Consider the following 13436-nt stretch of genomic DNA (forward strand, 5'->3'; position numbering starts at 1 on the left):
AGCCAATTCTCCCAAGTGTGCTATGAATTGGCTTATATGTTCGTGTGTGCTTTTCCCACTTTCACCAAAAAACTTAGAGAAGTCTGGTATTCTAGTTCCCTGTGGGTATGGCACGGTGTTGAATCGGTGGCTATAAGGCTTCCGATACGATTGCCCTGTACCTGACACACTAACGCCGAGTTTGTCCCTGAACATCCCGGCTACCTCATCTCTGACCCTCTCTGCCATGTCTGGCGACCATCCATTGAGTTTGTGGGTGGAGATTTCAGGTTGCCTGACATTACTCTGTCGGCTTTCCTCCCAGGTATGTTTGAGGTGTGTGTTAGGTGTCCTATTAATGTCACCAGCTCCTGCCCTATACCCCTCAGGCTCTTTTGTGGCCGAATAGTATTCAGCCCTATGTCCATGAGGTGGTATGGCATGATTATAATGTGTTGCTGGTGGGGCACCATAATGTTGCTGCGATGAATGTGGGAACTGTGCGTATTGCGCAGCTCTCGGCTCTGCGTATGCATATCCGGATGGTCCGGCGTAAGAGGCCGAATGGTCCGCGACCTGGCCAAATGGTCTGAAGGCATATCCGGATTGTCCAGCCGTATATGGTGCTACGTGGGTAGTCTCGTACCCAGACCGTCTGTCGTAAAGAACTGGACGGTCCGCGATCGGGCCGAATGGTCCAGGGCTGTACCCGGATGGATCGGCCATATATGGCGTGACTTGGGCAGTCTGCGCATGGACTCGTGTAGAGTCGGATGGTCCAGCGTAATACGTTGACCGGTTCATGCCATATCCGGACGGTCAGGCGTAAGATGGCGGACGGTCTGCAACATATTCGGACGGTCCGGCGTGATGCACCGGACGGTCCGTGATGGGGCCGAAGTGTTCAGGGTTGTACCCTGATGGTCCAGCCATGTACGGTGCGACCTGAGTGTTTTTGTGTGCGGGCTTGCATCTGGTCGGACGGTCCGGCGAAATACGTTGGACGGTCCGCGGTATAACCGGACTGTCTGAGATAATGCTCGGACGGTCCGGTCGCGTCCAGTACCTGCCGTGTGCCTAGTGGTTACGGCTGTGATGGTGACACGAAAGCGTGCATCGGCATACCATATGATGGCTGGGTCAAAGGTGACCCGTTTATAGCCGATGTGTTTGACGTGGGTGGCACTGTATTAGACTCTCGCGATGGAAAATGAGGAGCAGCTGATTTCTCGTATGCACGTAAATGCATTTTAATAGATTCATCTACATATTGTTTTAACGGATCTCCTCGTTGATCTATGAAAGTCGTAAGAGATAGATCTGGAGTACTTACAGCGGGACCCTGCAGTGGAGGTAGGAGAGATTCCATATCGATCTCCCCTTGACGGACAATCTTCTGGTGGCGATCCACCATGAAGTGTGACAAGTACTTGTCCGCCGCCTCCTTGCGCCGTTCGGAGAGTTTATGCAGCAGTTCCGCCTCTTCCTTGTCACGTTGTTCGTTCCATTGCCGCATCACCTCTTTCTCATCGCGCATTACGAGGTCTTCAAAGGGCCTTTGGTCATCAGCCGGGAGCGCCTCCATGGCCGGCTTGATGATGTTGGTAGTGGAGATCTTGGTGTGATCCTTAGAACCAGCCATTTATGGGCCGATTTTTAGCAGATCTAGACACCTATTCCCCAGCGGAGTCGCCAAAAAGTATGTTGACACCTTTTCGGAGGCGCCAATTACTCAAAAGAACCAGCGGCGGTGCTCTCTGGTCAGGCGCGGACGGTCCGCGGCTTGGTGTCGGACGGTCCGCGACCTGGCGCGAGGCGGCGGTACTCTCTGGTCAGACGCGGACGATCCGCGGCACAAGGCCGGACGGTCCGCGACCTGGTGCAGGAGCTCGGGTTCCCTGCCTGACGGCCGAACGGTCCGCGCTCTAGGGCCGGACGGTCCGCGCGTGCGCAGGGGCGGCGGAAGATCGCCGGCGGCGCCTGGATCTCGCTCCCGGGAGGGACCCCGTCGGGGAGGAGAGATCCTAGGAGTTGTCTAGGCTCGGGCCGGCCGACCTAGACTCCTCTAATCGACGTAGAGTCGAGGAGAGGCGGAGAATTTGGGGATTGAAATACTAAACTAGGGCTAAACTAGAACTAGACTAGAACTACTCCTAATTGTGCTGAAAATAAATGCGAGATAGAAGTTGTATTGGTTCGATTGTTGGGGGTTTAATCGGCCGTAGCCCTTCATCTATATAAAGGAGAGGTCTGGATCCGTTTCCAACTGTTTCCCGAGTTAATCCCGCGGTTTTAGGTAACAAATCCCGCGAGAAACTAGGAACCCTAACTGACTCTGCGCGCGCGTGGACCGTCCGCGCCACCACCGCGGACAGTCCGAACCGCGAACCGTCCGGTCTCAGGGTCGGACCGTCCGCCAGGCTCTTTTTAGCCTCCAACAAATATCAATAACAGAAAAATAGTAATATGATTGCGGTGGACCCTATAAAAAAGATAGAACGAAGCTATGCCAGGCTATGTAGAGCAATGTTATGTTAAAAAAATACGCCATAAATTTATGTCACGTAAGTTTGATGAGTTAGAACATCTCATAGAGGCTAATATTTTGATGGGCCACTGCGTAATTTCAAAAAAAGAGCCCCCACGTACATTAGGGTAATCAATTAAGCCTAATTAATCTACTAATCTAGGGACTGATTCGATTGAAATCACGAACATACGGATCATTCGAGAAAAGAGAATGAACAGACGGGGTGATAAGTGGAAAAGATAACAAAGACGGGGTATTAAGTGAAAAGCGAACAGAGACCGGTGGAAAGGACCCCGGCCCACCTGGAAGCCGGAGAGAATCGAGCAGAGCCACCGATCGCTCCTCTCCACTTTCCACATTCCAGTTCCACTCCGCCTCCGCTGCCGGTCGCCGACTCCGAAACTCCGACAGTCCGACCACAAGGTGAGGATCCGATCCCAAACAGTTTCAGGCGACTGCGCCACCCCAACGCTCCTAGGGGGACTTCTTCCAGTGAGATCCATGGCTGCCGATCTTAGATTGGGGGGCGGGAGGCAAGGGCAGACTGGCGTGGTACCAGTACCACCGGCGGGGCAACTTGATCGGAGTGGTTGCTGTGTCAGGGCCGGAGCCGGAGCCGGTGGCAGCTCTCCGCCGCCGGCGACGGGTGCTGGAGGGCGGAGCGGGGCTGGGGAGCTAGTGGCTGTAGTCGTGTTTCTGTCGGGAGTCGGGACTCGGGAGGCTCAAGAGAGCGACCGCTGCACTGGAGGCCGAAGGGAAGGAACGAGGCCGTTGAATCGCAGGATCAGGGAAAAATCTCCAGCCTCTCTACATATTCTTGTCGTCTCATGGATCTGGCCTGCCATTTGGTGTCTGGTGATGGGATTCTAGGATCAATTCTACTTTGTAGGGTTTCATCGATTCTTGTGTTACATCTGTGGTCTAGGAAAATTGCTGTTTTATGTTTCTCAGTGAAGAAAAATACCGATACTAATAATGTAGGTCTTGTGCGGGATCCACAGAAGGATGAGTGAAGAGGATAAGACTGCTGCTTCTGCTGAGCAGCCGAAGAGGGCCCCTAAGCTCAATGAAAGGATCCTCTCTTCTCTGTCCAGGAGGTCCGTAGCTGCTCATCCATGGCATGATCTTGAGATCGGTACGTTGGCACAACTATCCTTTCTTGCTCTTCTAACTCCTTTGTCAAATAAGCATACACTAATTGATTTTGGTTATACAGGTCCTGATGCTCCTGCTGTTTTCAATGTTGTAAGTACCAGCATTACCTTAGAACCGTTTGATGTGTTATATGTTCGGTGCTGTGGGGACTTAGGTTGTCTGGAACCATCTACGGGAAGGTGAGGGGTTTCATGCAGCTGTAATGGTGATTCTGTAGTGCTTTCTGACCACTTAAGTCTCACTCCATTTATATTGGTATGGTATCTCAATCAGACTGAAGTTGTTGGGAACAACACTTTGGATGATTCAGCATTTCTCATTTATTTAAACTGACTTTACCAAAACGGTTACCAAATGATTTTTTCACTCAGCTAGAAGGTGATTCATGATTGTGCCGTTATTGTTGAAGCGTTAACTATTTTTGTTGTGTAAAAAGGCAGGTTCCACTCATGAATATAATTAATTCTGTTTAAGTAAAAGGTAGTTTAAACTCATAATCGCATTATTAATGTTGAACATTTAGTGTAATTAAACCAGACACATAGAAGGCAGGTTCTACACACGATTTGACATTAGTGTTAAATAGTTAGTATAATCAGTGCTGTCATGTGAAGGGCAAGTATGACTAATGATTTTGCCTCAAATGTTGACCAGTTAGTCCTATATCATGATCTCTCTGTAGTGTTGAATGATTAGTGCAATTAACTTTGTCAAATACAAGGCAGATTTGAGTCATGGTTTTTCTGTTATTATCGAATAATTTGTATAATTATCTCTGTCATGTGAAAGGTTGTTCAACCCACAGTTCTGCCACTAGTTCTGAACGATTATTCAGTTGGCATAAAAGGTTGGCAGGGTCTTTATTTTGAACTTAAAACAGGAAAACCCACCATTGTAGGAACCATTTTTTCCTGATTTGCATAAGTTCAACAAATCATCCTGTTATGGTCACTAGATCGGTGAGGGATTGGAGAGGGGTATCGATGGGCAGGAACGTCGGCCGGGGGCCTTTGCCCACGGCCAAGCAAGAGGAGGGTTTCTCCCTTCTAATTCTTGCCTACTTTATTTCTCATCCATTGATTACATAAATAGGCTAGCTAGTCGTCCCTATCTAACTAGAGATCCTTATCTCCTTAAAACTCTCCTAAAAACCCTCAACAACTACTATCTGATCACCTTCCTAGATAATCTCAACTAATCTCCTAGATAATCTCAACTAATCTTCTAATCTTATCTCTAACTATCCTTATCTAATCCCCCTTGGAGGGCCCATGGCTGCTGCTGCCGCAGCCCCTCCGTCGGCCTCCTTAGGCCCTGACACTACACCCCTCCTGGACAAGCAGCTCGTCCTCGAGCTGCAGCATGACGGATGCTCAAAGACCGAGTCTACTTGACCCAAAACCAGACACCTAGAAGACAAGCCTTTTACATCTCGGCTTATCTTATTATTCCGAATCCGAATTTTTTTGACCCTATAAGATAAGGCGGACACCCTCCGCACATTGGACTTGCACGTGTGCAGCCACCTGGATCCCATGGATGCCATCTGGACGAAAGGGGAGCACATGGATGGGCACCTGGAATAGGTCGCAACAATAACCAACGGAGGCGCCCTCGTGACGGCCGATAGCGGAATGTGGTGGCACTAAATAGTGCGCCCTTGTCGATGACGAGGGGAGTGCCTTCCCTACCGCCGCTGCCGTAGGGTTGAAGTTCGTCGCCCGTGGGACACGTACCATGCTCGCATTTGGAGATAGCGGCCTGGTGCCGCTGTTGATGGCCGTCTGACAGGGCGAGGTCGCGCACCCGTGTGCCGAGGTCAACCGTCACCAAGGCAGCCTCGAGCATATGCCGACGCATCTCCCGCACTCTACGTCGTGCAAGGAAGCCACGAGCAACAGCTTGTATGCCCACAGCCGCCGACGTCTGGAGCCGTGCGGACAACGCCAGCTGGTGTTGCTCATGTTGCACTGCTGCCTTGATTTGCAGTAGCCCTTGCTCAACCTTCTGGAGCGTGGCTTGCATCTTTGTGAGATCAGCCCTTATGTTGGTCCACAAATCTCCCATCGATGGAGCTGGTGATTGCTGAGTCGTGGCTGCCCCTAGTGGCGTCGCCCATGGGGACGGAGACGCCGTCAACGAAGATGATGTGATGAAATTTGGCATTGTCCCTGGGGATGGGCACGCTGGCGTCCAGGATGTGGTGACAAAATTGGCAGGTGATGCTGCCCATGGAGATAGGGACGCCGGTTGCCAGGATGGCGTGACGAAGGTGGCATGCGGCGCAACCCATGGAGATGGGGACGTCGGTTGCCAGGACGGCGTGGCGAAGGTGACATGCGGCGTTGTCCATGGAGATGGGGACGCCGATTGCCAGGATGACGCCGCGAAATTGGCAGCAGAAGCCATGGGATCAGATCGAAACCCAAGCTAGCCGATACAGATGTTATGGTCACTAGATCGGTGAGGGATTGGAGAGGGGTATCGATGGGCAGGAACGTCGGCCGGGGGCCTTTGCCCACGGCCAAGCAAGAGGAGGGTTTCTCCCTTCTAATTCTTGCCTGCTTTATTTCTCATCCATTGATTACATAAATAGGCCGGTTGGCTGCCCCTATCTAGCTAGAGATCCTTATCTCCTAAAAACTCTCAACAAACTACTAACTGATAACCTTCCTAGATAATCTCAACTAATCTCCTAGATAATCTCAACTAATCTTCTAATCTTATCTCTAACTGTCCTTATCTAATCCCCCTTGAGGGCCCATGGCTGCTGCTACCGCAGCCCCTCCGTGGGCCTCCTTAGGCCCTGACACTACACCCCTCCTGAACAAGCAGCTCGCCCTCGAGCTGCCGCATAACGGGTGCTCAAAGACCGAGTCTACTTGACCCAAAACCAAACACATAGAAGACAAGCCTTTTACATCTCGGCTTATCTTATTATTCTGAATCTGATTTTTTTACCCCATAAGATAAGGCGGACACGCACGTGTGCAGCCACCTGGATCCCATGGACGCCATCTGCACGAAAGGGGAGCACATGGATGGGCACTTGGAATAGGTCGCAACAATAACCAGCGGAGGCGCCCTCGTGGCGGCCAGTAGCGGAATGTGGTGGCGCTAAATAGTGCGCCCTTGTTGATGACGAGGTGAGTGCCTTCCCTACCGCCGCTGTCGTAGAGTTGAAGTTCGTCGCCCGCGGGACACGTATCATGCTCGCACTTCGAGATAGCGGCCTGGTGCCACTGCTGATGGCCGTCCGATAGGGTGAGGTCGCGCCGACGTGTGCCGAGGTCAACCGTCACCAAGGCTGCCTCGAGCATCTGCCAGCGCATCTCCCGCACTTTCTGTCGTGCAAGGAAGCCACGAGCAGCAGCTTGTATGCCCACAGCCGCCGATGTCCGGAGCCGTGCGGACAACGCCAGCTGGTGTTACTCATGTTGCACTGCTGCCTTGATTTGCAGCAGCCCTTGCTCAACCTTCTGGAGCGTGGCTTGCATCTTTGTGAGATCAGCCCTTATGTTGGTCCACAAATCTCCCATCGATGGAGCTGGTGATTGCTGAGTCGTGGCTGCCCCTAGTGGCGTCGCCCATGGGGACGGAGACGCCGTCAACGAAGATGATGTGATGAAATTTGGCGTTGTCCCTGGGGATGGGCACGCCGGCGTCCAGGATGTGGTGACAAAATTGGCAGGCGATGCTGCCCATGGAGATAGGGACGCCGGTTGCCAGGATGGCGTGACGAAGGTGGCATGCGGCGCAGCCCATGGAGATGGGGACGTCGGTTGCCAGGACGGCGTGACGAAGGTGACATGCGGCGTTGTCCATGGAGATGGGGACGCCGATTGTCAGGATGACGCCGCGAAATTGGCAGCAAAAGCCATGGGATCAGATCGAAACCCAAGCTAGCCGATACCAGATGTTATGGTCACTAGATCGGTGAGGGATTGGAGAGGGGTATCGATGGGCAGGAACGTCGGCCGGGGGCCTTTGCCCACGGCCAAGCAAGAGGAGGGTTTCTCCCTTCTAATTCTTGCCTACTTTATTTCTCATCCATTGATTACATAAATAGGCTAGCTAGTCGTCCCTATCTAACTAGAGATCCTTATCTCCTTAAAACTCTCCTAAAAACCCTCAACAACTACTATCTGATCACCTTCCTAGATAATCTCAACTAATCTCCTAGATAATCTCAACTAATCTTCTAATCTTATCTCTAACTATCCTTATCTAATCCCCCTTGGAGGGCTCATGGCTGCTGCTGCCGCAGCCCCTCCGTCGGCCTCCTTAGGCCCTGACACATCCGCTCTCTAGTATGTAGTAGAAGTATTATGATGGATAGAAAGGAAATATACCTAGCAATTAGCAAACGAGTACCATGATGCGCATGATGACTCCATGATTGACTGATCCACAATAGTTGATTAGAGAACAGGATGGGTAGATCTATTGACTTCCCAAATATAAAGCTATCTTACTCCCTCAGCCCTAATAGTGTATAGTATTGTAGCTGACAGTTTGTCAGGGTTGTTTTTGTTCTAGGCATTTATGTGTTGAGTTGACATAGAAATGGTAGCTTTCTATTAATTTTTTTACAGATTGCAGCTAGAAATGTGATTCTAGTAAAATCACCATAAATCGCTAGGCTCGTGTTTACCCAAGCAATTTGTTTGTTCTTTCTTGTTTGACGAGCTAAAATCGATTTATAGCTTTTCAATTGAGCAGAATGTTCCTTTAATTTCAATTACGCAAATAGCCTATTTAATTGTTTGGTTACAGATATTTGCATTGATGAACATTTGATGCACCTACAACATAATGGTACATGAGCCTGTTGACAACGATTTGCTTGTCGAGCAAAAAAGTGCATTTTTTATCATAATGTTTAACAAATCTACTAGTTCGCTTCATACAGTGACTGCATTATTTACATCTTTATGCAGGTTGTTGAGATCACAAAGGGAAGCAAAGTTAAATATGAGCTTGACAAGAAAACTGGACTGATTAAGGTATATGTTCTGTTGTCAATGTTTCTTACATCTTGATCACCACTCTCTATATTAATAACAGTATGGGATAACCAGCATGCAGTTCTTGTATTTGTGCAATGTACACTGAGAATCAACCATCATAATGTTACTTTGGTTAGTCTGTTACATAATCTGTCAGGCTGATTCAGTCCTGAACTGATGAAATGTAATGGTTTAATTTGACTTTCTTTCGTTCTGACATGTGCTACAATTTGATAGGTTGATCGAGTCCTGTACTCATCAGTTGTATACCCTCACAATTATGGTTTCGTTCCAAGGACTCTTTGTGAAGACAATGACCCAATGGATGTGTTAGTCCTGATGCAGGTTAGTCTTCCTTTTTCCACTTGTCTGTGTCATGTGGGGCATTTGTGAAGAATGTAGAGTATTCACTCTTTGGATTACAAGGTCCTTATTTCTGTTCAGGGATAGATAATATATTAGTCCTCTGGCTGTCACACTCTCAGACTGATCAACTGCTCTAGTTGCATCAGCTTCAGTTATTTGTCACTGACATTTTTATGGTTTATGTCCTGTAGGAGCCTGTTGTTCCTGGTTCGTTCCTGCGAGCAAGAGCAATCGGCCTTATGCCCATGATTGACCAGGTATTTCACGCTAGACACTATTTGAGGTAGAGGGAAAAGAATGACTCTGCTTTGACTCTGTTTCAAACTATGGCTATCTGTTGGGCGTTGTCAGGGTGAAAAGGATGACAAGATAATAGCAGTCTGTGCTGATGATCCTGAATATCGTCACTACAACGACATCAGTGAGCTGTCTCCTCATCGCCTGCAAGAGATCAAGCGGTTCTTTGAAGATTGTATCCTGCTCGATTCATCTATTGTTTTCTGACTACACAATGCTCTAGTATATTTGGGACGATCACATCCACAGGTTTAAGCTTCCTTAGCGGTATCTTCTAGATAAGAAGAATGAGAATAAAGAGGTTGCTGTCGATGCATTCTTGCCTGCGACCACAGCTCGAGAGGCCATTCAGTACTCCATGTAAGCTCAGCTTGACACTGAACCTTTCGCTAATCCGTTACAAAAGTGCATTCTGTAATTATTTCTCCGTTCGGTTGTGGTGATTGTTGAGTATGTGACTCTTAGTAACACATACTTATTGATCTGATCGCAGGGATCTGTATGCGCAGTATATTTTGCAAAGCTTGAGGCAGTAGATTGGAAGCAACTATTTATCTGGGCGTCTTGGAATGAGTGTGATTTTAATAAGTCAAAACACTTGATATTGTGTGCAAATCTTGGGGTTGAGAACAATGTCACTAGCTGTGATTTACTTCTGTGACTTGCATTTTTTTTCTTGTTAAATTATGAATAAGCGAAGTCCATACGTCTACTGTGTGGCTTCTTGCTGGGTTCATCGTCTACCCATGTTCCTCAAGCTTGGGAACATGGGGCTTTTCCCCATTTCCGTGTCTTCCATGCGAAGTAAAATTTATTTGTATACAATCGTATTAATCTGTTCATGTGAGTTTTTTATTTGTTTGGACGTAAGGAATTGTTTTGTGTTCCAAACGGGCCTTTGGTGTGCTGCCGGTGGTTGTAGAAATTGAGTTATAGCGTGGGTGGGTAACGAAGGAAGGCCCTGTTTGGAAATGGATTTTTCTCATACCATAGTATTTTGATACCATGGTATACAGTATGACGTGACATAATACCACAATTTAAGCAAAAATTGAGTAAAACGACAGTATTTGTCCATAGGTAGCACTGTTTGGTAGCACAGTATTTGGCTTATATAAATAAGACAAGTTCAAATTCAAAGGAAAATTAGTGCACAGTAACGGCCATAGTAACAGCTTGGGAATGGCGGCTAGCTGTGCGGGGATGAAAAAATTAGCGCTGAGTCGGGAGTCAGGTGGGTGGGATGGAGAGAAAATTGCGCGCGGGTGTGCGTACAGAGGAAAAACTTGGGTGTAGATCTATGTATCAAATACTCTAAATGTACTACAGTTTTAGTGAAATCATAGTATTAGAAACTCTATTTTCTAATGATCTGACAAACAACTTTTAGTCTAGAATACTCTAGTATTAACAGATACTATGGAATTTCTCAAAAACCATGAAAAAACTTGACTTCCAAACAGGGCCAAAGTAGTCTTTTCGAATAGACGTCTTTCATAATTTTCAAGATATTTTTATGGCTCGAACCTATATAATCTGATGTGTTCCATTGCGTGTGGCACGAACCATTAAGCTACGATCGATACCGTCGTTCTCTCAAAAGCATTACATGGTATATCCCGTAGTGCGCCATCGGTATCAAACACCAATACACACACCTCGGGCCCTGACAAGCCCTTGTTTGTTGTGGGTCGAGGCACGCCACATGCCCCTTGGGCCTCACCATGCCCCCCGCCAGGACGGCTCCCGACGTCCCTAACCAAGAGGGCTCCCAACGTGCCATGTGTACCAGTCGCCCATGTTCCTTTGCTAGTGAATTGGTGGAGTCAGGGGCGTGTTCTGCTTGTGCGACCATGTGGCTGTCAGAACTGAACATTCCAGGTGTGGCACGTGTTGTACTATGATAGCGTGGACAACGTGTGCATGCCCTTCAAGTACCCCAGTCATCCACGACATGCCAGCAACGCTTCTATATGACCGTGAGCTGACGTCTACAACTTCTTCAATGTCGGTTGTAAACCCCCTCTTTTGGTCTATAAAACGGAGAGGGTAGCCCCTATATAAAAGACATCTTTTGGATCCTTTTTTGGACTTTTCCTAGACTTTCACTCAAAAAATTCACACACTCAAGCCACTATTGAGGACTTCTCCTTGGACATGTTGCCTCTCATTCAACACTTAGTTGCTCTTGCAACTCAAGCAATACAAACCAACACACAAAGAGGACATAGGGTATTACGCTCTGGTAGCCCAAACCTCTCTATATTAGTGTATTTTAGTAGTGTGCACATTCCCTCACTGCACTCTCTCTCTCTCTCTCTCTCTCTCTCTCTCTCGTTACCTGGGTAGGGCCCAATTGGCCATCAAGGTGTAGATATCGTGGTGACACCAAACCTCTGTCGAACCTAAAGGGGTACTTTCATGCATTCCTTACTGTTAAACGACGACATACATCTTCCTTCTGAGTCCCCTTTTTATGGTCCTTTCCTTGAAGACTTTTGTCGCCTCCCCTTTCAATTTTCACCATTTTATTCTCGTAATATTGGCTTATTTATACCTATAGGTAGGGATGGCAATTCTGCACGCGGGCACGGATATCCGCAGGTTTCGTACCCGGTGGGCATGGATACGGGTAAGAAATCTCGCCCACGGGTAAGGATACGGTAACACTTCTCACCCGCGGGTAATTGACGGATATAAAATTTCGCCCGCGGGTATTACTCGTTACCCGCTTAATTTATTAGCCCATCAAAATATCCCCATGCCACCGGCCCACAGGCCACAACCTAGTCAATCATGTTTGTGGACTTATGTTTGAGACTTATGTTTGTAGATGATCGATCTTGTTTGTGGACTTTGAAGTTTGAACTATGTTCCTTGCCATTATATTATGTCTGTCAAGTTGTTGATGTTCTTGGTGAAATGAACATGACCACATACTCGTATGGTATTTTCTGGCGGGTAACGGGTTGCCCGATATCCGTGGATATTCTGCGGGTACGGGTACGGGTCGAAAATTTTACCCGCAAGCTCTCGCGGGTACGGGTAAACACTAGAGGCGCGGATATATTGACGGGCGGGTAAATAACTTACCCGCACTTTACCTGACCCGCTGCCATCCCTACCTATAGGCACGCACTTGAAAAACAAAAGGCAACCACCATAAGCTTATGTTGAGAGACAACACACTCCTAGGTATCACTTTACAATCCAAGCATGCTTTTTTATTCTCTTCTTGTGAGAACAAAGTCAATCTCACTAGAGTGCTGTCCACTACTATAGGTCACTAAATGAGAGTATGTATTTCTAAAGAAGGTGTTAACTATCAATAGATCTAAAGCTACCGCAAAGTCCAAGACTTCCTCTCCATCCTTATTACTACTATCATATCCACAAACCTCCATGAACCGCCTCAAAACCTGCACTTCTTGTACCTACATGCCATTGAGGTCTCATTTTATCAACTACATCTCACTAAAAATGTAAATCTTCCTAGGAAAGACACTTAGCACTCATGTAGTGGTCTACTCATGGGGTATATGCGCTAATTACATTCAAGACCAAATCACCTACGATAAGATTGACTAAGATAATCATATCTTCTTGCCTCCTCACACCTGCCAAACCGTTCTTAAGACCTTATCAATCAAGACTTGTACTCTATTTATATTTATAGTTGTAACAAAGCTTGAAGTCAATAGTGTCCACCTCCTTTGTTTTCTGACCCTTCTATTTAGTCTCTTGGACACATAAGATAATTACACACCTCCTAGCCATTGTCTCAACCAACTCCCTTAACTTACCTATAAGTGACCCTGCATTCCAACTACCTAAACATATTTTAGTTGGTTCAACTAATTTTTTTACCGTTCTCACCTGTCGGTGATACAAAGGCCTTAACACATTTTACATTGCACTCGTGTGTCGATGTAGCACATCGAAAGTAGTGACCTGATCCTTGCTCACTTGGCATCGTGCCCAGATCATGGCACAACTGAGAGCACCTAGAGGGGGGGTGAATAGGTGATCCTATAAAATTCAACACTAAATTCCAACAACCTTGATTATAAAGATATTAGTGAGGGTTAATCAAGTCTATG

The 13436-nt window shown here is 47.6% G+C and overlaps 1 protein-coding gene across 2 annotated transcripts; it reads left to right on the forward strand.

Annotated features, from left to right (window-relative positions):
- The first annotated feature begins 2499 nt into the window (after window positions 1-2499).
- On the forward strand, window positions 2500-10197 carry IPP (Soluble inorganic pyrophosphatase). 2 transcript variants are annotated; one of them, XM_008670385.4, is made up of 9 exons: window positions 2500-2932; window positions 3511-3644; window positions 3726-3754; window positions 8605-8670; window positions 8911-9018; window positions 9231-9296; window positions 9391-9511; window positions 9615-9696; window positions 9830-10197. In XM_008670385.4, the coding sequence occupies exons 2-9, from the start codon at window positions 3515-3517 to the stop codon at window positions 9870-9872; spliced, it is 645 nt and encodes a 214-aa protein (XP_008668607.1). In that variant the 5' UTR covers window positions 2500-2932; window positions 3511-3514; the 3' UTR covers window positions 9873-10197. The 2 variants fall into 2 exon arrangements, with proteins under 2 accessions (XP_008668607.1, NP_001104889.1); NM_001111419.1 differs by having other exon boundaries at window positions 2842-2932; window positions 3491-3644; window positions 9830-10042.
- Window positions 10198-13436: the final 3239 nt, after the last annotated feature.

Source organism: Zea mays, chromosome 2 (assembly GCF_902167145.1).
Source record: "Zea mays cultivar B73 chromosome 2, Zm-B73-REFERENCE-NAM-5.0, whole genome shotgun sequence".
NCBI classification, from domain to species: domain Eukaryota; kingdom Viridiplantae; phylum Streptophyta; class Magnoliopsida; order Poales; family Poaceae; genus Zea; species Zea mays.